The following is a 25542-nucleotide window of genomic DNA, read 5'->3' on the forward strand; positions in this document are numbered from 1 at the left end:
GGGTGATTAACAAGCCTTTGCAGCACTTGATGGCTGCTAAGGAGCTAATGCAATCATTTGATTCATGATTTAAAACATGAAGGACAGATGCACTCATATCCACCCGCTGCCAATGTTAAGCTCTGCACTGGTGGCAACACCGTTCTTAGCTTGATGCACAGTCCTGGACATCCTGAAGCATTCTTCCCTACAACTGAACCTCTCACCTTTAGGTTTTTATTGATTTAGAAAGCTGTTTTATTGAGCTTAAATATCCTTAGCAGCCATTTGTTGTAAACTAATGATGGCTGCACAAATTCATTTTGTGGTAACCATTGTTGTTTCACAACTTCACATGTTTATGACATGACCATATTGACATTGGGTTAGTTAAAACAAAAATACGCTGAAGACTTCCTTTTTTTTTTACCTGCTCAACAATAGACTGCATATGCATCATGTTAGTGAAACAAATAAAGTAGTCCTTTTTTTGTGGGGGATCTGATGATTGTAGAACCAAAATCTAAAAATGGTTCTCTAGGTTGACCTTATTGAAAGAAAATGTTTTTAATTTATTGGCCTAGGAAAAAGAAAATTCTAAGAAACAAGATTTTGGTCATTCTTTCTTCCAAAACATCTGATAGATTTAACCAAGTTTAATGAATGAAGTAAATGCAGATTTGGGTGCTTCTGAGTGGAAGTCACCGGATATTTGTGGCTGCTTTTACTATGAAGGTTTCCACAGGTTCGAGTCCCAGCCCCTTCACCTTTGCAGCATGCCTTGCCCTCTCTCTCTCCACCTTATTTCCTGTCAGTCAACTTAAAATAGAGCCTCCTAATCTTTTCCATTTTAGGAAGATTTCAGCTGTCATTAAAAACTTTGCTCTAATTTTTAAGGTAAAATCTACAGCGGTTGGACAATGAAACTGAAACAGCTGTCATTTTAGTGTGGGAGGTTTCATGGCTAAATTGGACCAGCCTGGTAACCAGTCTTCATTGATTGCACATTGCACCAGTAAGAGCAGAGTGTGAAGGTTCAATTAGCAGGGTTTTGAGTTTTGCTCAAAATATTGAAATGCACACAACATTATGGGTGACATACCAGAGTTCAAAAAAGGACAAATTGTTGGTGCACGTCTTGCTGGCGCATCTGTGACCAAGACAGCAAGTCTTTGTGATGTATCAAGAGCCACGGTATCCAGGGTAATGTCAGCATACCACCAAGAAGGACGAACCACTTCCAACAGGATTAACTGTGGACGCAAGAGGAAGCTGTCTGAAAGGGATGTTCAGGTGCTAACTCGGATTGTATCCAAAAAACATAAAACCAGGGCTGCCCAAATCTCAGCAGAATTATATGTGCACCTCAACTCTCCTGTTTCCACCAGAACTGTCCGTCGGGAGCTCCACAGGGTCAATATACACGGCTGGGCTGCTATAGCCAAACCTTTGGTCACTCATGCCAATGCCAAATGTTGGTTTCAATGGTGCAAGGAGCGCAAATCTTGGGCTGTGAACAATGTGAAACATGTATTGTTCTCTGATGAGTCCACCTTTACTGTTTTCCCCACATCCGGGAGAGTTATGGTGTGGAGAAGCCCCAAAGAAGCATACCACCCAGACTGTTGCATGCCCAGAGTGAAGCATGGGGGTGGATCAGTGATGGTTTGGGCTGCCATATCATGGCATTCCCTTGGCCCAATACTTGTGCTAGATGGGCGCGTCACTGCCAAGGACTACCGAACCATTCTTGAGGACTATGTGCATCAAACATTGTATCCTGAAGGCGGTGCCGTGTATCAGGATGACAATGCACCAATACACACAGCAAGACTGGTGAAAGATTGGTTTGATGAACATGAAAGTGAAGTTGAACATCTCCCATGGCCTGCACAGTTACCAGATCTAAATATTATTGAGCCACTTTGGGGTGTTTTGGAGGAGCGAGTCAGGAAACGTTTTCCTCCACCAGTATCACGTAGTGACCTGGCCACTATCCTGCAAGAAGAATGGCTTAAAATCCCTCTGACCACTGTGCAGGACTTGTATATGTCATTCCCAAGACGAATTGACACTGTATTGGCCGCAAAAGGAGGCCCTACACCATACTAATAAATTTTTGTGGTCTAAAACCAGGTGTTTCAGTTTCTAACTGCAACATGATGAACTCCACAGCATTGTGTTCAAACACACATGAAGCCTCCAGATCATCAAGCTTCTCATACCCCCTCATACCTGTTGATAATCGGCTAATTAACCTCAAACTTTTCAAGTGGCCGCAAAATCAGATATATCGGAAGGAATACCAGCAATAAAATACAAAAATATCATTTTCTATCTGGTAGGGATGTTAAAACTCTTTAATTCATACAAAACAGCTGTAGTCTCGTTTGGAGGGGAGACCGTTTCATTGAGGAAAATCTTTTCCACAGTTAGTAAGGAAGCATTACTGCTTTTTGTTTCACCAGCCACAGTTGTTATCCATGTCACAAAGGAAATGGAGATTGATTAAGAGCCTTGGTCTGAAGCACATTCTCTGCAAAAATACCATTCCAGCTTTTCCCTCAACTTGGCCTTTAGTAGAGATCATTACTTTGCCCACAATGATTTTATAGAAATACTTTTTGTGACATGTGTCACAACTTTGCACACATCGGTTATGTGCAGAGTGTGTGTGACATACTCCAAAGAGTTGGGTAACAAGTTGTCAGAATCTAAAGCTCACGCATTGCACAAATACACAAACGAAGCGGATTTGGGTGGGGGTCTTTGCGGGAGATGGAGTGTTTGAGGGCTGGTGGGGAACGGACGTGGTACACGGCCGGAGGCCAGACAGCAGACGAGAGGGGATTTACGATCAGACAAGACTGTATCCTGTTTATGTTTTCCAGAGCCTCTCTGACTGAGCGAGCGAGAGAGAGAAAAGACGGAGGAGCACAATTAATGCAAGCAGGTTTGCTTTATGTGAGCATGCCGTGTCCCCATTCTTGGCTTCATTCTATAGGATATCTCTGCCTACAGTCCTTCTCTCCATATCAACACGAAATGTTCTATCTTTTTACCTTTTTCAGCTTTTTGTCTGTTTTGAAGCTCCAGACTGAAACTGAAAAGTGTAATGTCGATGCGAGGCAGAGTAAAACGTAAAAAGAAGCTCAGCAGCAGTGACTAAAGAATCATGTGTACTAACCTCGAACCTTGTTTCACTGCATGAACGCTTGTTTCAGCTCTCTCACGCCACATCCTGAACGTATGCTCTACTGCCAGAACATTTACCCAGCTGCTACCCAAATATCACAGCAATGACTCAATAACACCATTACTTATTCATTCAGCAGTATGCAAATGTTCTGTCTGCACTGATGAAGAACCAATCACCTCACCAATCTGAATGCTTGAACGGAAAGTGAAACTGACTGCTTGACCTAAGGCCTGAATAATTCAATTACCAACTACCTGACCAGTTCAGGGGCACTCACAGAATGCAGTAATTTTATAATCAGAAAGTAAATTGATCCTTAAATGTAGAAAAATTTGGTAAAATCAGGCACTGAACTGGCTACAAAATTATACCCTTCAGTTAAGCAGCAGGCCATTTTCCACACCATTGATCCCAATACATCTGCACCATTCACAATGCGAGCACACTAAAAGCAACACACATACACCTGTCAAAAGGCATGACAGGGCATGATGCTACAGATTATTCGCCTCATTCCTCACATTCAAACCTGCATAATGTGGCAAGAGAGGAAACAGTCCGACAATAATTTGGTCAAAGCAAATGCAATGCTACAAGAAATTATGTGGGGGGGGGGTTGATGGGCGTATCAGGTGCCAGGAGTGCTTTAAAGGGCTTGTTTTGGTTATACAATAACCAAAACAAGAGGTGTGTCTACATTCTCAGCAAAAAACCTTGATGGTTTCCAGGTGGACTCAGCTAGGGCTGTCCCCTGTCCTCTGGGCCTCTTTGTTTTTCCAGATGATGTGCTGTTGTTGACCTTCAGCAAGGACTGGAGTTAGATTGAGCGAGAAATGGAAGAACACAATGCTACTGTGGTCTGTTGTGGTAAAGAACAAGCTAGGCCAAATAGCAAAGTTACCAATTTACCAAGCCTTTACAATCTAACCCTCATCTATGGTCATAAGATGTGGATCATGACCAAAAAGATGAGACCCCAGACACGGGCAGATGAAATGAGTGTCATCCATAGAGTGGCTGGTTTCAGGCTTAGAGGTCAGGTGAGGATCTCCATCCTTTGAGAAGGGCCGAGAAGGAATGAGAAGATTCTGGCATCTATTCAGGATGCTTTCTGGTGCCTCCCTATGGAGGTTATCTGGGCATGTCCTACTGGGCGGAGAACCTAGGTGACTAACTTGAGGAACAATGAATTCCCGCAGGCTTAGACGCATCTTTGGACCTTTGGGGTTTCCCTTCTGACCTGTTACATCAGCGACCAAATGATCGATTGCTGATTGTTTGGTCGCAATGGATGGATGGAACCACTTGACATTTGCTGCGCAAACTCAGATACTTCACTAAATCAGAAACTTTTGTCAATTTGTTTTCTATAAATTTTGAGTCTTGCGAGCTGTGACAGAACATTTTTTTTGGTACCTAATGCTACGGACAGCTGACTTAAGCTGTCCCATAGTATGAAACCACATCTGATGAATGTTGAATAACTGTTTTACAAAGATAATCTCAAACTGGGGAAAAACACAAAAACTTTTTTAGAAATGACCCATCATGAAGAGAAACAGGGTTGATAAGCTCCAGCCAGAATGCCTGGAGGATGACGGAAACCCGATTCAACGATTTAGCTTTAACATTTTGCTTCAGGGATTCACTTTCTCTGAACTGCTCTTGGCTGACTCCATGCACACATTTGGTTTTGTTATGAAAACATCCGATGGGAAGGGAGGAGGAAAAAACAAAGAGAGGCAACACAACACAGTTTAATCCGAACCTCATGTGGACCTATATTCCCATTTACTTTTTCTTGCACTCGTACTTTCCAGAATCCTTCAAATTCAGTGGTAATCAAGTGGGAAATGAAAGGAATAGGAGCCTCCTAAATGAACAAGAATGCACATTTGCAAAACATCAGCAGAGGCCCAAATTATAAGAGAGGGAAGAGTTCACAGAGTGGGGTTGGCTAAGGGGAAACAGATTATTTGTTTTTATGTAACAGAGATGTTCTTAATTATGTGCATCAAAAACAGATCTTCCCTTCATGTACATCCTCTCCTTCCTTATTTGGGCTGGATGATCTCATCAAGCAGACTTCCTGCTACCGCTGGATGGTGCTGTGAATATTCCACATGACAGCTTGGATCCCGAGCTTCAGAGTTAGCTTTTTTATTGAGAACTTCCTGTTTCTTTTCTTTCCTTCAGTTGTTTTTAGTTTGTAGAGTTTTCCAATAATATGTTGACCAGATACCTTTATGAGGGAATTAATTGATATACACCTTCAAATGTTAAATCCTCTTATAAAAAGTTAAAATCTCCTCAGTGGCAGCCTCCACCTCATTGTAGGGGATACCAAGGCTCCCCCAGGCCACAGTGGGGTATGCAGTTCCTCCAGCATGCTTTGGGTTTGCCTCAGGGTCTCCTCACATGCACATTTTCCACCAAACCCGTTCCAGGTGGTAATTGTGGCCAGTACTTACTTAGAACCAGTTTTTTGTGTTTCAACCAAGACAAACTGTGGTCCCAGCCCCTAAATACTGCTGCTGGACCAGAGGAAAGAAAACCTTACGTCAGGAGCTATGTTCGGTCAAATTTAAAACTTAAAAACAGTAAAAAAATAAAATAAAATAAAAAGTGCTTCAGAAATAAATTAGCAGATTATTATTATTCATGTAGATAAATTCACAAAAACACAAACAGGGGGAGGATTAAACAATAAATACATGAGATGTATGTCTCTCAGCTGGCCTGGGAATGCCTTGGGCTCCCCCTGGAGGAGCTGGAGGAGATGTCTGGGGAGAGGGAAGTCTGGGTGTCTCTACTGAGTTTGCTGCCCCCGCAACCCGAATGAAGCAGAAGACATCGAGTACAAGTACATGAGATGTTAAAGTTGTGGCTCCTACTTGGCTCTCTACTGATGGAAAAGCCCCAAAATTGGGAAGTGCCCAGAAAACCTTCTCCTCACATGATGGACCTCCTCTCCTTCTCATTGAGACTGAAACCACACAGCAACAAAGCCAGCTTGTTATATTAGTCATGATCCATATCTTATGACTGGGTTATAGCAGTAGGTGCCTTCCAACAGTGATTGTAAGCCTTAAAAGTTCTTCATATTTTGACAACTTACAACCACGAACTTGCTTGTTTTTTCAACTGGGTTTTTATGTCTAAGAGAAACACAAAGTAGTAAATATCTGCGTCTCTACCAACTTTGCACATCTAGAGTCTAAAATATTACATGCCTTGGTTTAAACCATTCCACTGTGGCTCTGACTGTATGTCTGTAGGGTCTGTTCTGCTTGAAGTTGAACCTCCACACTTGATTCATACCCCCCACCATGATACTGCCACCTCCATATGGAGTTGGAAGGAGAAGTATAAAGTTAGTTTTCAGCCACACACAGTTTTGCATTTAGAATTAATTAATTCTGGTCCCATCTGACCAGATAACCTTCTTCTACATGTTTGCTGAGTCCCATGCATAGCTTGTAAGAAATTGCAAAAAGAACTTCTTATGTCTTTCTTTCAAAAATGGCCTGTTTGCCAGTCTTCCATATTGGTCAGATTTGTGAAGTTCAACTAATTGTTGTCCTATCAGCAGATGCTCCCACATGAGGGTTGGATCTCTGTAGCTCCTCTAGAGTTACCACGGGTTTTTCTGATTAATGCTCTCCTTGCCCGGAGACCATGAATTAAACTTCTCCACAACTTTCTCCCTGATCTGTCTGCTTTGTTCCTTGGTCTTCGTGATGCTGTTTGTTCACTAATGTTCTCTCAGAAACCACTGAGGTTCAGACTCTATTCACTAATTTGAAGGTTGAAATAGATTTCATTTTGGGGTTAAAGATTTCAGATTAAAGATGGTTGAATACAACTGTATGCTGCACTTTTCAGGTTTTAATTGATAAAAGAAAATTGTATCCAGGTATTATTTTCATTCCACTTTCCAATTATGTGGTACAGTGTGTTGATCTGTCACATAAAATCTAAATAAAATACATAAAATATAAAGTTTGTGGTTATGATGCAGCTCAGGGGTACGGATACCTTTGCAAGTCTTAAGTCCATGCTACAACTCCCTCTTAAGGTCATTCTAAACTGAATTTATTAACAGAGACAAGAATATTTAAAGAGGTTTCAGGTTTTGGGTTCCAGCAGGAAAATAAATAATATTTCTGCACTTAAGGCAGAACATTTCAACGTGGGAAGTCCAGGTCAGAGCCATAGTTTCTGAGTTACGCTTCCCGCTAATGAATTGTGGAAATTCTTTGGGCATTACACTATAACAAAACCACAGGAACGTTTTCATTACTCAGCTTCCGGAGCGTTCTCTGCACCTGTATTTAAAATTCCCCAACATCTGTTCTCAGAGCTGAAGTACAGCAATAATATGTGCTCTTCAAATGCACCACAAAGACCGATACATTAAAATACGAGCAAAAACATGCAGGACACACATATAACCTTAGAAACACACATATATACAGCTGTGGCTGGGTAAAGGTAAGTGCAGGGGTTAAGAAGTACAAGCAGCACATTTCCAGGTTTTTATAAACAGACGCCTAAAATAAACTTCACATGCTGATCCGACCGATATTTATGTGGCCTATCCTGAAATTCCTGCAGTCTTTAAAAGGACAAATGAGTTGGAAAAAGCCCTTTATAAGGCAAGGGTGCTGTTGTAAACATCAGCAAGCATTTAGCACTGTTTGGTTCATTTAGTCTTCCACTAGAGAATTTATGTCAAACACACAAAACTGCGCTCATTTCTGCTGCCGTTTTTCTCCCTGGTTTCGACACAGAGGAGTAATCTCGTTTCCTGTGCCTGCTGGCCCGGATGATTAATGGTTTTAGGTAAAACCTTTGAACCCCTGAAGGCTTAGGTTTAAGGAGGCTTCACTAACATTTTTAGCCATGTTTCTTTATGCACAATCACCATTTAAATCGTTGCAATTATTTAATCAAAAAGCTCTCAGTGGGCACAGCACAGTGCTCTGACTTTATCCTTTCACAGAATAGGTTTTAATGGCCCCGGGTAGGTCCAACGGGCTTCCCCTGTTTAGAGTGGCCTGTAAACAACGCGCCCGGATGTGGTCAAGCCCAAACGCACCTCAACATACGTGCTACACAGAATTTGCACTGTTTAGACTGTGGAAATGAGTCATCTGCTAGCACCGAGCTCAGTTGTACTCCAGAGGGACGCCAGAGTCTGCAAGACCACATGAGAGCTTCCAACACAGCAAAGAACACCTAGAGGGATCCATTACAACATGCTGCTCTGTGAAACGTTCTGGTGGGTTGGGTTCAGGTTCAACGTAAGAATTAGGCCTGGACTGGAAATCTTGGTTTTTGTGGTCATTTCAGAGTCCCCGGATTTTGTGAAAAGGTGTAAGTATAACACCAGGTGCTGGCGGCTGTTTTCTAAGTTTTCATGTGCAACTTGTGGTTCACACCTTATTTAGAGAACAAACAGTTTAACAGGAAAATAAGATCCAGGTTCCAGCGATGATCCGGCATCATCTCCCTGAAACATTCAGATTTGGTCAGACTTTGTATTCCAACACAAATGACATAAACCTCCTGACCTAAGCCAGGACCAATGCTTACATATGCATAACTAACCATCATGGCAAAAAGTAAGTACACCCCCTAAACTCTAGATTTTTATTTTGTTTCGAGTTTACTTAAATTTTCAGACTTTTCCTTACTGCATTCAACTTTATTTAATACATAATGACAGTGTGGAATATGCATTGGTAGTGTTTGTACACTACATTTTTACTCTGAACCCTGGTGATGACCCTGCTGGGTCGTCCAACATCAGAAGCTGTCTTACATGTTTTTCCACTTGTGAAAAATCTTTCTGACTGCAGAATGATAAATTTAAAATAGTTTGGAGTCGGCCTTATAACACTTCTAAAATTGATGGGCAGCAACGGTGGCTTCTCTGCTGTCATTGATGATGCCTTTCCACCCTGGCATTGGGTTAACACATACCTGTACGTTCCAGAGCAGCAAACATCTACAGTACGGACCAAAAGTTTGGACACACCTTCTCATTCAAAAAGTTTTCTTTATTTTCATGACTATGAATATTGTAGCTTCACACTGAAGGCATCAAAGCTATGAATTAACACATGTGGAATTATATACTGAACAAAAAAGTGTGAAACAATTGAAAATATGTCTTATATTCTAGGTTCTTCAAAGTAGCCACCTTTTGCTTTGATTACTGCTCTGCACACTCTTGGCATTCTGTTGATGAGCTTCAAGAGGTTGTCACCTGAAATGGTTTTCCAACAGTCTTGAAGGAGTTCCCAGAGATGCTTAGCATTTGTTGACCCTTTTGCCTTCACTCTGCGGTCCAGCTCAGCCCAAACCATCTCGATTGGGTTCAGGTCCAGTGACTGTGGAGGCCAGTTCATCTGGCGCAGCACCCCGTCACTCTCCTTCTTGGTCAAATAGCCCTTACACAGCCTGGAGGTGTGTTTGGGGTCATTGTCCTGTTGAAAAATAAATGATGGTCCAACTAAACGCAAACCGGATGGAATAGCATGCCGCTGTAAGATGCTGTGGTAGCCATGCTGGTTCAGTATGCCTTCAATTTTGAATAAATCCCCAACAGTGTCACCAGCAAAGCACCCCCACACCATCACACCTCCTCCTCCATGCTTCATGGTGGGAACCAGGCATGTAGAGTCCATCCGTTCACCTCTTCTGCGCCGCACAAAGACACAGTAGTTGGAACCAAAGATCTCAAACTTGGACTCATCAGACCAAAGCACAGATTTCCACTGGTCTAATGTCCATTCCTGGTGTTCTTTAGCCCAAACAAGTCTCTTCTGCTTGTTGCCTGTCCTCAGCAGTGGTTTCCTAGCAGCTATTTTACCATGAAGGCCTGATTCACACAGTCTCCTCTTAACAGTTGTTCTAGAGATGTTTCTGCTGCTAGAACTTTGTGTGGCATTGACCTGTTCTCTAATCTGAGCTGCTGTTAACCTGCGATTTCTGAGGCTGGTGACTCGGATTAACTTATCGTCCGCAGCAGAGGTGACTCTTGGTCTTCCTTTCCTGGGGCGGTCCTCATGTGAGCCAGTTTCTTTGTAGCGCTTGATGGTTTTTGCGACTGCACTTGAGGACACTTTCAATGTTTTCCCAATTGTTCGGACTGACTGACCTTCATTTCTTAAAGTAATGGTGGCCACTCGTTTTTCTTTACTTACCTGCTTTTTTCTTGCCATAATACAAATTCTAACAGTCTATTCAGTAGGACTATCAGCTGTGTACTGTATCCACCTCCTGTACAACACAACTGATGGTCCCAACCCCATTTATAAGGCTTGAATCCCACTTATTAAACCTGACAGGGCACAGCTGTGAAGTGAAAACCATTTCAGGTGACGACCTCTTGAAGCTCATCAACAGAATGCCAAGAGTGTGCGGAGCAGTAATCAAAGCAAAAGGTGGCTACTTTGAAGAACCTAGAATATAAGACATATTTTCAGTTGTTTCACACTTTTTTGTTCAGTATATAATTCCAGATGTGTTAATTCATAGTTTTGATGCCTTCAGTGTGAAGCTACAATATTCATAGTCATGAAAATAAAGAAAACTCTTTGAATGAGAAGGTGTGTCCAAACTTTTGGTCTGCACTGTACATCTCCTACGTTCCCTTAAATTATAGGAAGGCTGCACCTATTTAAATTTTTACAAACTTTTCCTTATCTAATTCATGTTTTAAAATAAAACAATGACACTGTCGTTTTATTAACCTATCAGAGATATTTGAATATTGACCAATATATTTTGCTGTTAATTAAAGCTTGATACAGAATCTGAGTTTTATTTAGGTGTTGCAGTTTGCATTTCTTGGCACTGTTGCATCTAAATGAAGCTGAAGAAAAAATGCATAATAATCTGTCAGCTTCAGTCTTTTTTTTTTTACATTAATAATAATCAGCAGTAATGTAGAGCTGTTCACATCCATTCTGTTCAAACAGCCGCAGTGTGTACGTCTTAGGATCACAAGTAGTTCCAAGTCTTCTCAAACCTTTGCATCAAACTTGATCCGTTCAACGCTACAAGAGAAATAATCCGTGTTTTAATTGTATGCATGTTCTTTTATTATAAATGTACAGAAATTATTTGAATTTTTTTTTGCAAACCCAACAGCAAAGGACTGAATCTTTATCAGCAGGGAGCTTACATCAAAATGCATGCAGGTCTTATATCCGTACATTACACAGTACAACAAACTCCAAAATGACATCAAGAGTTCAAACATTGAACCAACAAGCAATAAAATAAAGGATTTTAAAAATACTTCTCCCTGTCAGCTTGACCTGCAGTGGCATGCGCACTGACACGCGTCAGGCATCAGCCATGTCAGAAAGACATGTCAACATGCTACATTAGATACAACATAGACGCTGCCAGAAATACGTTTATAAATAGTTACTGGCGTCCAATCTTTGGCTTTTTCTGCTGTGACTAACACAATGCAGAACGAAGTCTGAATGTGTACATAAATATGTCAGACTGGATGAAACGATGATGAAAACCATGTTCCCTCTTAGGACACACAAACTCACAGAGAGAACAAAATAAATGAACATTTAAATTATGGAAAAATATACACATAAATCTATTAAGGCTGGAAGTAAAATCCATAGGAATCATTAGTATGTCTCTGAATGATGAAACAATCTGAAAGGAGGCCAGAACTGCCCAGCTTCAATGCTGACCTTACTGTCATTGCTGGAGAATGAATGTTGTAACATCGCATTTGGCCACTGGAGGTCCTCGTTTAAGACAACTGAGGCATTGAGGTGGTTTAACACCTTTTCCACCCATTTGCAACCTAGTGCTGACTAAAACAAAAGTCTTTGTATTTGATTTTAGTTGTGTGTCAGGTCCGTCCTGATGTTAAATGACTTTCAGATGCTGTTCGTCAGCTGTTCAAAGTTTTTGTCCACCATCCGTTTGTTCTCACAGTGTACGGAATGCTGTCATTGTCAGATCCAAGCACAGGACAGGAGTGGAAAAATCTTGAAAGACATCCAGAAAGCCCACCAAACTAAGGATTAAAACCACTTTAAAAGATTACAAGGAAGTCTGACCCCATGTGTGTAAAAAAAATTTAAAAGCAAGTGGTTTAAAACTTTGGCACAGTATGGCATTTATTTAATCAAATTTCTGAAACAAATCTTCTGTTATCTCAGTTTTTAATCTTTTTAATAATAAACCCCCTATTCTTCAGAACTGCATCCAATCTCCCTGCAATCCAGAGACATGGAGGATGTTTGGTTTTATATATTCTAAACATCCCACACAAAGGGTTAATTTTAGGAGGAAGGATTTAGTCCTTCGTTCTTTTTCAGTACTCCTGAAGGTGACCTGAGAAGTGTGGCATCAGTAGATCATTATGTGTGCTCTGGGTGTATTATGGACGAGACAGAGAAGAGGTCATCGGAGTGTCCCTGTCCAGGATCCGTTTCAGCAGCTCTGCTATATATATTTATCAGGGACTCCTCATAATCTCTCCAGGAACCTTTTTATCAATCTGCTGCCATCAGAAACAGAACCACTAGAGCACAACACAGCTTTATATGTGGTTAATATCATCGCACTTATATGTTTTAATCTCTGTTTTTCATCTCATCTGTTAAATGTGTTCATTTTGTTTTATGCTCAGTCTTAATTACACAATAAAAGGACAACTGATTTGCTTAACTTTTTAAAATCGGATTGTTGTTGAGTGTTTGGAAATGCAGATCAACAACAGGGTCATCAAGTCAGTGGTGCCTTCCTAATACTGAGATGCATTTTTGTTTTTATTTTCTCTCCTGGTTTAAAAATTATTTCTGGATTTCCTCAGTCACACGAGTTAAAGCACAGGTTTTTCAAACAAAATGAGCCCTCGGCCGAGGTTTAAAAGAGATTTATTAGATCCGGTGTGCGCTCGCTCTCGCCTGACGTTACATTCTAGGCTCGGCGATCAGTGATCCGCTATAGTTCAGGATCGGTTGTATAACACATCTGTCGTCAAGACGTTGTTCCTGGGGCTCTGAGTGGACAAACAAAAACTCCCCTGATGACATCAAGATTTCCATCCACTCCTGTGCACACACAAACGCACACACAAAAAGACATACAATCACTTGGCCTTGCCATCCTTCCCTTCCACTTTCCTCAGATAGGAACAGCTGAACTGAAGGGTCCTATTCTCTGACCTAAATGCAGACTGGTATTGTCTCAAAAGCAGGATGTGAAACCTAAACCCAAAAATGCGTCTCGTATGCATTAAATATAGAAAGCCCTGGTGTGTGTATGGGAGTGTGCCGCTCTGCAGCTGTGCCCTGTTAGGATCTTTTGCATGACCTTAGCGTGGCAAGAGTCACTGTGATATGTCCCCGCGTTTTTATTTTTCAGGAAGTGCCGCGTCCGACCGCACGCATCCCCCCACAGCTCATTGTTACCTGAGCAGCCGAAGGAAACAACTACAGATCCAAAGCTTGGTGTGTTTTTGAGCTTTTGTTTCTGTCACACGAAGCAGAAACTTTCACCATGTGTGCAAATTTTATACAAATACAAGTAATGTTTACTTGCAGTGGAACCCTAATAAATTTAGATCCTTACTTTTAATCAGTGTCAAACGTGGTTGATTTTAAGAGCACAATCCTAAATGTCCAGTGTGCTGCATCGCCATCTAGTGGCTCAAAATGCGGACTTCTCCAACTGAAGACATTTAATCTATGTCTAGATTCATTGTTTGGTTTGTTAAATCCCCCCGTCTGCTATATTAAAGAACAAGCGCGAGGAAAATATTAGAAAGTAAAGAATGTAGGTTTTAATGTGAAGACTTAAGATGAACCCCCTTTTTTGGTCTTGTTCACACAGAGAGGAGCGTTGGTGTAGGTAGCTCAGGTATTTTGCGTTAAGGCGAAGTGTCCACACAGATCCAGCATGTGCACATGGGAAACGCATCTTTTCTGAAACAATGCCTTTGTATCTCCACCTCTCTCTGTAACCCGCATCCCCTAACTCTCACAAGAACAACAAACATGGCGCCGTTCAGTGTTGCGTTCACACAAAGGGAACTGCTGGCTATGGCAGTTACAGCAGAACCTACTGCCCCTCTTCGACAACCATGACTTCATCATTAGTCCAGAAAAAGCTCTCCTTCGAAACTCGATGGTTCTTATTTGAGTTTTCCCCCCATGAGTTGCCCCTGAATGCCCGGTGCTTAGGTCACCTGCTTTTGGTGTGTGTCTGTGGCAGTGTCACAGTGTCACCATGGGGCCCAGCATACATACTACAGCATTTTCAGTGGTGCCGCGTGCTCTCGTGTGGATGCACATTTTTCTAATATGGTGCCGTCTGTATGGAAATCGTTTCCGAAACGATACTCTTTTCGTCTACCGTTTGGTCGAAACGCATACAAAAAACAGCCTGGGTACACTAAAGGTTCTGGGTAGGTAGGTTTTTAAGAAAATCCCAATTACTAGAAAAGGGTCCTCCAGTGGTATTTATTCCACTTGTACTATGAAGTACAAGTACAACCTTCCACAGGAGCTGCAGGAGTTGCTGGTCATCTTTTACACTATCATTGTTCAGTCTTGTCTGTCCTGTGTTCGTCCGTCACTTATATATGAATAATTATTGTCTGTACACCGTGAGGGTCTGATACCGAAGTCAAATACCTTATTTTTTGCAGAAAGTCTTGGCCAATAGAGCTAATTTTGATTATTTATTTTTGCTCAAATCTATGTATCAAAATGAAACTAATGTGAATGTAATATTTATTGTTACTTTCGTTTAGCAACACAAATAATTATTGCTTTTCCGCTTTAAAGGAAAACAATTTTTGCATTTATCTTTTAAAGTGATTAAATCTGTTGTTAATGGGAACCTGGGACCTTTTTTACTAAAGGCATGTGGAGAGAGAGACTGTGTCTACACACCATGAGGGATAATTGTGGTGAATTTCTGCAAACCAACAACTTCCTAAAACATCATCTATTACAGTGTGCAATAAACAAAACAAAATGTTTCATGCAATGTAGCAATTAAAAAGGTTATGAAAATGTACTTTTATATGCCCTAATGTACCACTGCCTCCAACATCGGGCCATTGTGACATCTGTACCCTTCACATTCCTGGTGAATGCATGAAATCCTCTGAAAATGAATAAAGTGCAAAAATGTGGCCACCTTAATTAACTTTCAGCTACAAAAAAAATTGTTTCAAATTTAATGCAACTTTTTTCCATGGCCTAACAGAAAGCAGAGAGAAAATATTTTCCAACTTTCAGATGCAGGAGCTCTGTGAAATTCCTGAAAGGCCCCGAGATTCTCTGAGTGATTTTGGTTTGGAGGCTTTGGGGAGTTTGTTTTCTCCCTCGGGAGGTGAGAAGGATTCTGCAGAAAACACTGCCAGTCACGTCTGACCCTCTGCGGAGAGTAAATCACGCTCTCAGCTGAAGTGCTTCCGAGCTGCAGTCCAAGCTCCCTCCTCGGCTGGAAAGGCAATACGCCACGGACCCGAAGGCGGCTGGACCACCCAAGAGCCGGTATGGGGTCACACACAGACACACATCCACAGAAAAACAAATAAGCATGCACTCGCACAATCGAGAGCAGGCCATTATGCCTGTCCTCGGGATGTGAGGCGGGATACTTTGTGGCAGTATGGGTGAGGGGGAACAGTAATTTCACAATAACTAGTGGTTTCCGTGGTCTCTCTCACTGGGAGAACGATACCATACAAAGTCCCAACTTCCTCTATTTGAAATAAAAGGAAATCAATCAAATGTTGGCTAACCCTTTTGTTCAAAAGGGCTTTAGGAGGAAAACAAATACCAAGAAAACTTGTCATTAAACTTGTTAAAAACCAAATAGGAAATAAATTATTCAAGAAATAACTGAGGTTTGGGCAATTTTACTCAAGTTGAAGTGAGATCAGGACAACAAGGGAACATAAACTGAAACTCATAAACCAAGTTTTCCTAATAACCTGTGTGCTGGATGCCTGAGCCATTGAGGGAAACCAGTGCTAAACAATGGGGCGGCAGATCCGGGAGTTAGATGAGGAACAAAGCCAAAGAGACATCTAGCATCTGTCATCTGACTCTGTTATAGATCTGGTTAAATACAACTGCTCTGTAAAACTGCAGATAAAGATAAAAACTATCATTTATTTCAAAAATGTTATACCTGCTTGGCAGGAGTTACAGTAAAGGTTATTTTCCTTTTGCAACCCCTCTCTATTTTGGGGTTCCACAGGGCTCCATATTAGGTCCGATGCCTAGTCGTCTCTTTTCTTTGAGCCTTTTGGGTCATTCCAGTGTTCTGAGTTCCAGACATAATGTCTAAATTTCCAGGTGTTAAAGACTGAAAAGAGCAGAGTTCTGATTTTGTTTATCATTGAACTTACTGTAAAAATAGACACAAGACTTTATAAACAAAACCTGCAAAAACCTTAGGGAAGAAAAAAGGAAGGAAGACACAGAAAGGAGAAAGGAAAGAAGGTTGAAAGAAAGTTCAGTAGAAAGAGTAAGGAAGGAAAGGTAAGGTAAGGTAAATAAACAAAGGAAGGCACAAAAGAAAGATGAAGGAAAGGTCGTAAGGAAACAAAAGTAGACAGGAAGCAAGACAGGAAGGAGGGATGGAAAAAAAGGGGCAAAGAAAGGATGAATTAATGTATGGATACAATTTTTAGGTCATAAAATTAGGAATCAAGTGTGGAAATTATGAATATTTTTCCATATTTTTCAGAAAATATTTGAAATAAACACCAGACTGCATAGGCACCCTGATTTTATGGTTATTTTATGATAATTATACCTGTTCTTTTACTCTGAATGTGAACTCTGGTTAATATGTAAAGCACTTTGGTTATCTTTTGTACTTTATAAATCTGACATTCACTCAAAGGCTGAATTTAATGGGTTTGAATGGACTTTAAAATTTGTTTTTAATTAATTTACCCAAATCAGGAACTGAAAAATAAAAATCTGATGGGAATTTCTAAAGACTCTAATGGCTAATAATATCCCACCTTTCCTTTAAATGGAGAGGATAAAAAAAAAATCATCGTTTAACTTAAATGTAATACAAGGAAAAAAAGAAAATCTTCAAAAAATAGATTTGACCCCACAGATGATACCCATTCTCACCAGCAAAACCCATTTGAGATGCCTTCATGGTCCAACAGGGAGGAACAAAGTTTTACTTGCCTGCTTCCTTGCAAACAGCAGCGAGATCCGCTCCAACGTATCCGTGAGCGACGTCCGCCAGCTGCATCAGCTCTTTTGTGGTGGCGCTGCACCGCACCAGACCCAGCAGCTTCTGCAGAATATCGGCCCGCTCTGCACTACCAGGTACTCCCACCTGGACAGAACATGGCATGGATCAGGTAGGTATGGGAAAATGGGATTTTCAGGGTGAGACCAAAAACCGAACTCTTCTGGTACGCACCTCCAACTCCTTGTCAAAGCGTCCCGGCCTGCGCAGGGCAGGGTCGAGGGCCTGGGGCCTGTTTGTGGCCCCCAAAACCAACAGCTGGCCTGAGTGACCCTCCTGGAATCACAAAATGGAGCCATTCAAAACAAACAAACACATCTTATACAGTTCCTTGCAAATGTTTATAACCATGGTAGTTTTTAAAATATGCAGTCAGATTACAACCACAGCCTTTATAGGGATTTTCTGTCATTGAAGTAGTGTATTATCAGGAAGTAGAAGAAAATGAAAAAAATCTGAAAATTGTGGAGTGAATGATGTCAACCTCCTTTATGGTAATACCCCTAAATAAAATCCAGTGCAATCACTTGCATTTAGAAGTCACCTAATTAGTAAATAGCCTACCTGTGTGTAATCTCATTTTAGCAAAAATAAAACTTTTTATCATTGTAAACGCATTGTCCCATGACAAATCATGGTAATGTCTTTCTTCAGCAGCAAAAGGGAAGCTGGTCAGAGTAGATGGAAGATAGATGGTGGTTAATACATGGCAATCCTGAAAGAAAACCTGTTGGTAGCTGAAAAAGACTTGGAGGTTCTCCTTCCAGCAGGATAACAACCCCAAACATATACCCAGGGCTACAATGGGATGGTTCAGATCATATCATTATCATCTACTAGAATGACCCAAAGTCCAGACCTAAATATTAATTAAATATCGACTTAAATATTGCCGTTCACAGACGCTCTCCATTCAACCTGACTGAGCTTGAGGTATTTTACGGTAAAGAATGTGCAAAAATCTTAGTTTCTACATGTGCAAAGCTGGTAGAGGTGGCTCTGTAAAACATTAATAATTAAGATGCACAGCTGTAAAAGTTCTGTAAAAGTTTAGAAAAACATGTATCCTTTTATTTCTTCTTCATAATTGCACAAATCTGAGTTGGTCTAACACATAAATCCAAGTGAAATACATTAAAAGTTTGTGACTGTGGTCCAGGGGTTCCAAATGTTTTGCCTCCCGGGCCAAACATCATCAAACAGCCCAGAGAAATCACATACATGCCAGCTTTAATGAATGGGTTCACCGGAGAGTGCTTTGGAGTCCTCTTGTGGTCCTATTAACTATGAAATTAAAACGAGACCGGGTCCACCCTGGACAGGTCGCTAGTCCATCACAGGGGAACACAAAGACACACAGGACAAGCAACCATGCATGCAGTCACACTTAACCTAGCATGCACATTTATGGACTGAGAGAGGAAGCCGGAGTACCCGGAGAAAACCCACTCATGAACAGGGGAGAACATGCAAACTGCATTCAGAAAGATCCCAGACCAGGATTTAAACCCAGAACCTTCTTGCTGCAAGACGGATCGGATGTTCAACAGCAAATTGATAAAAAGGTATTAAAATAAACCAGTAACAAAAATATTACACTGACAGATCTGCAGCCCTGATTTAAGTTGAATAGCTTTATTAACTTTGCTCACTGGTTTTCAGGGCATTTTGTGCTTAAGAAACTTTAACTTTCTTATGATTTAAACTTATCCTGCATTTCCTGGGGTGGTCTGCCTGCAAGATGAGTTCTGTCTTTCTCTTCTCCGACATTTTTATTCCGAAGGGAGAAGTCATTCAGATAAATTGCTGGGCAGACAAGAACACTACGGAGCAGGGAGTGCTTCTCCGCATTCCTCAACCCATTTGGTACTGGTAACCTTGGATTCTCTGGACCTGCAGACAGAGGGACACAGAGAGCGAGCTGCTCCATTTGCGTAACATCATTAATCCTCATGAAGGCATTCTCTTCCAGGCGGACATGCAGTTCCACTTAAATCCAGTTATGGTTGAGGGGCAGCTCATGGCGACCATCTTTCATAAACTTTCTGGGAAGTGTGTACATGTGTGTATTTTTGGAGGGTTGAGCGGGATCTTTTTCTTTCATTAGAGCTCAGAGCGAAAATAACAACACCCCAGAGATCCAAACCACAGTGTCTGAGGTGCATCCAGCCTGCAGAGATGGTTTCTGCATGACAATCTGCATTCCTGATGAGGAATCCTGACAGCAGCAGGAAATCTGTGTCTACTAAACCAGCAGCTCCTGGTCCATGGGAAGCTGACCTTCTTACAGTTACAACCTGCCAACACACACCTGTCAGCACCTCTGATAAAGATGTGTAATAACAGAACAATTTTACACTGAAAAAATGTTTTAAAAAAAACAACCTTCATTTTGCATTTTATATTATAGATTATAGAGGGTCTGGCAACTAACTAGGGTCCCTACATACATTTACAAAATACAATACTTACTACCTATTAGACGAAAATTACTAAATGCTTTTAACATTGTTTTATGAATTTCTGGACCTTTGGACCTGTTGAATAATGGTCGAGTCTTATTATCCGGAGGTTCTACAAATTATGAAGCAACACAATAATAAAACTGGCTTCTTATTTTTGGCCACTAATTTCATGGAGCCTGGATTAATTTAGATTAGTTCTATTTTGAAATCTAGAAATCTGCCAAATAAGAATCGCAATATCCAGATTCTTCAAAACACACCTGTTTTAGTTCTTTATTTAGCATTTTGGATCCATCTTAAACACCAGAGATCCAGTTCAATCTGAATTTTAAGTTGTCCAAACAGGAAGTAAAACTGTATTTAGCTAGTAAAAACCAAAATGTCTCCTCCTTAAACCGCCACCTTAACGTGGTGGAGGGGTTTAAGAGCTCGAATGATCATAGAGGCTATGTTGTCTGGGGCTTTAATACCCCTGGTAGGGTCAGACAAAGAGCGGTTCACGACACCTTCATGAGGAACACAAAATCGAGGCACGTCATGGCGCAGACAGGGTCCAACCCTGGAGCCAGACCTGGGGTCGGGACCTTGCAGGACCCGGCCGGGCTAAGCCTGAATGAGAGACGCGAGGCCATCCCCCAGTGGGCCCACCACCTGCAGGGGGAACGGTGAAGGACCAGTGCAAAAAGGATCAGGCAGCAGACGATGGTGGAGACCTCAGCGGCCCGATCTCCGGATGCTTAGGCTAGCTGTAGGGACGTGGAATTTCTCCTCATTGGGGGGGGAGGAGCCTGAGCTTGTGCGGGTGGTTGAGAGATATCGACGAGAAATAGTCGGGCTCACCTCCACGCACAGTGTGGGCTCTGGAACCCATCTCCATAAGAAGCGTGACCGGAGGGTGTGTTCCAACTACAGGGGGATCACACTCCTCAGCCTCCCTGGTAAGGCCTACGCCAGGGTATTGGAGAGGAGAGTCTGGCCGATAGTCGAACCTCGGCTTCAGGAGGAGCAGTGTGGTTTTTCGTCCTGGCCGTGGAACACTGGACCAGCTCTATACCCTCTACAGGGTGCTCGAGGGTTCATGGGAGTTTGCCCAACCAGTTCACATGTGTTTTGTGGACCTGGAGAAGGCATTCGACTGTGTCCCTCGTGGTGCCCTGTGGGGGGTGCTCCAGGAGTACATTGTCGGTGGCCCTTTATTAGGGGCCATCCGGTCTCTGTAAAAGCGGAGCAGGAGTTTGGACCTGTTCCCGGTGCATGTTGGACTCCAGCAGGGCTGTCCTTTGTCACCGGTCCTGTTCATAACTTTCATGGACAGGATTTCTAGGCGCAGCCAAGGGCCGGAGGGGGTCTGGTTTGGGGATCAGAGGATTTCGTCTCTTCTTTTTGCAGATGACGTGGTCCTGCTGGCCCCCTCTAGCCAAGACCTACAACATGCACTGGGGCGGTTCGCAGCCGAGTGTGAAGCGACTGGGATGAAGATCAGCTCCTCCAAGTCAGAGGTCACGGTTCTCGACCGGAAAAGGGTGGCTTGTCCTCTTCAGGTTGGAGGGGAGTTCCTGCCTCAAGTGGAGGAGTTTAAGTATCTTGGGGTCTTGTTCATGAGTGAGGGAAGTATGGAGCAGGAGATCGACAGACGGATCGGTGCGGCTGCCACAGTAATGGGGGCGCTGTGCCGGTCCGTTGTGGTGAAGAGAGAGCTGAGCCGAAAAGCGAAGCTCTCGATTTACCGGTCGGTCTACGTTCCTACCCTCACCTATGGCCATGAACTTTGGGTCATGATCGAAAGAACGAGATCCCGGATACAAGCGGCTGAAATGAGCTTCCTCCGTAGGGTGGCCGGGCACTCCCTTAGAGATAGGGTGAGGAGCTCGGAGAACAGACACTGCTCTTCCACATCGAGAGGAGCCAGTTGAGGTGGCTCAGGCATCTATACCGGATGCCTCCTGGATGCCTCCCTCAAGAGGTGTTCCTTTTACGTCCCACCGGGAGGAGGCACAGGGGACGGCCCAGGACACGCTGGAGAGAGTATGTCTCTCGGCTAGCCTAGAAACGCATTGGGCTCCCCCCAGAGGAACTGGAGGAGGTGTCTTGGGAGAGAGAAGTCTGGGTGTCTCTACTGAGTCTGCTGCGACTCTCTCCCGGATGATGCGGAAGACGAGGAGAGACAAGTACGACAACCAAAATGTGTATAAAATGTCAAAATCAACACGGGATGTGGCAAATCAAAGACAAATCACGTGCAATCAAAATAAACCCATGCAAAACCACTGCTTTAATTAAGCATAAGTAGACATTTCCCCGTTAATAAAAGAAAAAAGTCAGCAAATGGCAAATTCCCTGGAAGGTAAATATGATGCGACACAGAAGCCCATTTAGGTTAGCCACTCTTCAAAGTGGGAAAGAAGAGAGAACATGCCATTCAAGACTGTCACATGTGTGCTGATCTTCATTGGCCTCCTAAATTTGCCAATATCTAAACATGCCTCCGTCTACAGTAAAAGGAATCATTAAAATGGTTAAAAAGACTGAAACTGTGACAAAAAAGCTTCCCCAGTGTGGAGGATTTTAAGCGAGCTATAAAAACCTCCAAAAGCTCACTGTCAGAGACCTTTTCTGTCCTACTATCACAAACATAAACTTGGAGTTTGCTAAACTCTGCCAGGACTTTAACTGGAGCCATGTGCTTCGATCAGATGAGACTGAGATTGAGCTTTTCGGCTTCAAACTCTCCAGGATGTTGTGGTGTGAAACAAAGAATGAATATGTGGAAAGGCTCCTCTTGTTCATTGTTATGTACGGTGGAGGGCCTGTGTTGCTGTGGGGCTGATTTCTCTCCATGGAAACAAATGTTTTGAAACACCAAGACATTTTAAATAAAACAATCTGGTGGCCTCTGCTGGAAAACTGAACTTCGGTTGTTTTGGGGTCTTTCAGCAGAATATGATATATTTGGCAAATAATTAACACAGACATGGTTCATCAGACACAAAATCTTGCTTTTTCTATGGCCGTCACTGTCCACAGATCTAATGCCCTTTCGACCTGAAGAAAGAGTCCATGGTAAAGGACAAGAGCTGCAGAACATTGCACCAATTTCAGTGTGTGTAATATCGCAACTGTAAGGGATTATTTGAATGCAATTTGGTAGGTTACTATATTTCAAGTGCCATAGATGCAAATTCTGCTAAATTCTGATTAAAAACCGTTATTCCTTAATGTGTTATTTCTCTAAATGCTGCAGTGTGAAAAATGCCAGGTGTGCCAATAATGCTGAAGGGGCGATGATCAATTCAGAATCAAACCCTCCTTAATGAAACTGCAAGCTCAGAAAATCCCTCATAATCAGTCTTTAGAAAGCATTCAGAACCACAGATGAACCGGGATTATGGAAGGTAGTATTTAAACAAGCTCCCATGTTTTACACCTGGAACCCCCTGAGGGATGAAGAGTACTGTTGAGAGTCACGTGATCAGAGATGACTTACTGATCCGATGCCATCCATCAGCGTCAGGAGAGAAGCGACAACCCGCTTCTCCACCTCATTCTGGGCTCCTTCTCGCTTTGGGCACAAAGCATCCAGCTCATCTATGAAGATGATCGCAGGCTGCCTGTCAAAGCAAGAATGGTTCTTATTATTAGAGTTATTTACCGACAACGCAGTCTAAACAATATGAGTGGTGATTCTTTTTGCCTGCAGCTATTTAATGTTTTAAAATAGAAAAAAGAATCAGTTTGCAGATTTAAGAGTGAAACTGGTTGAATTCACCTCTGAGATGCTTCGGTGAATATCTGTCTCAGCCTCGCTTCTGTTTCGCCGTAAAATCTGCAAAGATAAAAATAAAACATGCAACTTTCAGTGAACACACAGCATCAGAAGCTTAATGTTAGCCTGTTTTATCCATTTCAAACCAGCTTGACTATTTAGGATCTTTGTCCTGCTGGAACACTCGACTGCGTCCAAGTTTCATCCTTCCATCTGTTGGTTGGAGGTAAGTTGGTGCAGGGGCTTCTTTGTTGGTCGGCACCATTTAAATCTCTGTTGATGTTAAACTGAGTTCTTGGGTTGTTTTTGAACATTATAATCAATTTTCTTTGATCTAAGATAATAGTTTGGGTCAGATGAGTGAAACTTAGATACAGCCAGGTATTTCAGCAGGATGAAGATTAGAAACACACATCAGAGGTGAATAAAACAGGCTAAAATCAAGCTTCTAGAATGGCTCTAACCTCAACCTTTTTGAAAATGTGTCATGGCAGTAGAACAAGCAATTTAAACCAACTCTTTGATTTCTGAGGAGGAAAATGAACAAATCTCCAGGATCCAGAATTATTTCAGAGGCTTGTTGATGGCTACAGGAGTGCTGTTCCCTCTGCAAGTTGTTAAGAGACTAAATACCAGTGTGGGTGTATGTATACTTTTGACCCTGTCTCAATTTTCTTAGTAAATTCAAACAAAACCTTCCAATTCCTGATTCATTTGCTGTTTAATCATTCAAAACTGAAAAAACAAACTGTTCAAATGCATCATTAAAAGCCCAAAGTTACTATGATGAATGCAAGCTTCTAATTCAACACTCCGGCATCACTTATTCATTCATCTGTTCTCAATAAACCCCAAAATGTGGATGCAGGGTATCTGAGCCATGCGTCCGTACTTGCTGATGATCTCCGGGCCGTTGATCACCACCATGTGAGCGTCGACCTCGTTGGCTATGGCTCGTGCAATCATAGTTTTCCCTGTGCCTGGTGGCCCGTAAAGGAGTACCCCTCGAGGAGGTGAGATACCTGTTCGGAGTCATTAATTCACAAAGATTATGAATAAATAAAGCTGAGCACTGGTAGTCAAGTGCTCAGTGATATGGAAGAACTGAGGTACCGTAGTTGGAAAACAGCTCGGGTTGTTTCAGGGGGAGCTCGATGGTTTCTCTGATGACGTCCAGCTGGCTGCTCAGACCACCGATCATGCTGTATGTGACCTTTGACTTGGGGGCTTCTTCATCCGAGTCTTTTTGCCATTCTCTGCTGTTAAACCTGACTTTAGTGGAACATGTGACAGAGTAGAACGTGTCACTACAACTAAAACCAGGAGGAGGTGCTGTGGACGCATTTCCAGGCTGCGCTGAAGTAATGAAATGGTCTGGACTGACATCTTCTGCAGACTCGGCGGTGGAGGGATTCAGGGAGGTGGAGGAAGGCGTGAGGGGATCAGCAGGCGACGAGACGGAAGGAGGAGGGCCCGCTCGGCAGGGGGTACTGGCTGCTGGACCTGGCCCTCCAGGTGTGCCTGGTGCTACATCGCCGTCGTCATCTACAGTGAGCATGCTGAGCTGCAAGGAGAGGTCAGCTGATGTGGAGTTCAAAACTGAGGAGTCTTCCTCGTTCGCTCCCAGAGGAGGAGAGCATCTCTGCAAGGTGACACCATCCTCTCCTTTTATAGTTTCGACCCACAGACTGCAGGACCGGCCAAAATAACTCAAAGAGACAACATTCCCGGGCAAGATGATGCTTCCAACTGCAGAAAGAGAAATTAAATTATCCCAACACAGAAAAAAAAACAGAATCTGCACAACGCAAGTACACCAAGGCCAAGTTAGCAGCCGTGCA

General features: G+C 42.5%; 1 protein-coding gene across 4 annotated transcripts in view; it reads right to left on the reverse strand.

Annotated features, from left to right (window-relative positions):
• Positions 1–25542, reverse strand: part of spata5 (spermatogenesis associated 5) — a 180137-nt gene that overhangs the window by 147728 nt on the left and 6867 nt on the right. For all 4 annotated transcript variants that reach the window (XM_047352892.1, XM_047352891.1, XM_047352890.1 and 1 more), the window contains 6 exons: positions 24815–25450; positions 24594–24723; positions 23705–23761; positions 23423–23546; positions 17648–17749; positions 17407–17560 (listed from right to left, as the gene is read on the reverse strand). In XM_047352892.1, coding sequence (XP_047208848.1) covers positions 17407–17560; positions 17648–17749; positions 23423–23546; positions 23705–23761; positions 24594–24723; positions 24815–25450 — 1203 coding nt within the window. The remainder of the gene's footprint in view (positions 1–17406; positions 17561–17647; positions 17750–23422; positions 23547–23704; positions 23762–24593; positions 24724–24814; positions 25451–25542) is intronic.

This window comes from Girardinichthys multiradiatus, chromosome 23, assembly GCF_021462225.1.
Source record: "Girardinichthys multiradiatus isolate DD_20200921_A chromosome 23, DD_fGirMul_XY1, whole genome shotgun sequence".
Taxonomy (NCBI): domain Eukaryota; kingdom Metazoa; phylum Chordata; class Actinopteri; order Cyprinodontiformes; family Goodeidae; genus Girardinichthys; species Girardinichthys multiradiatus.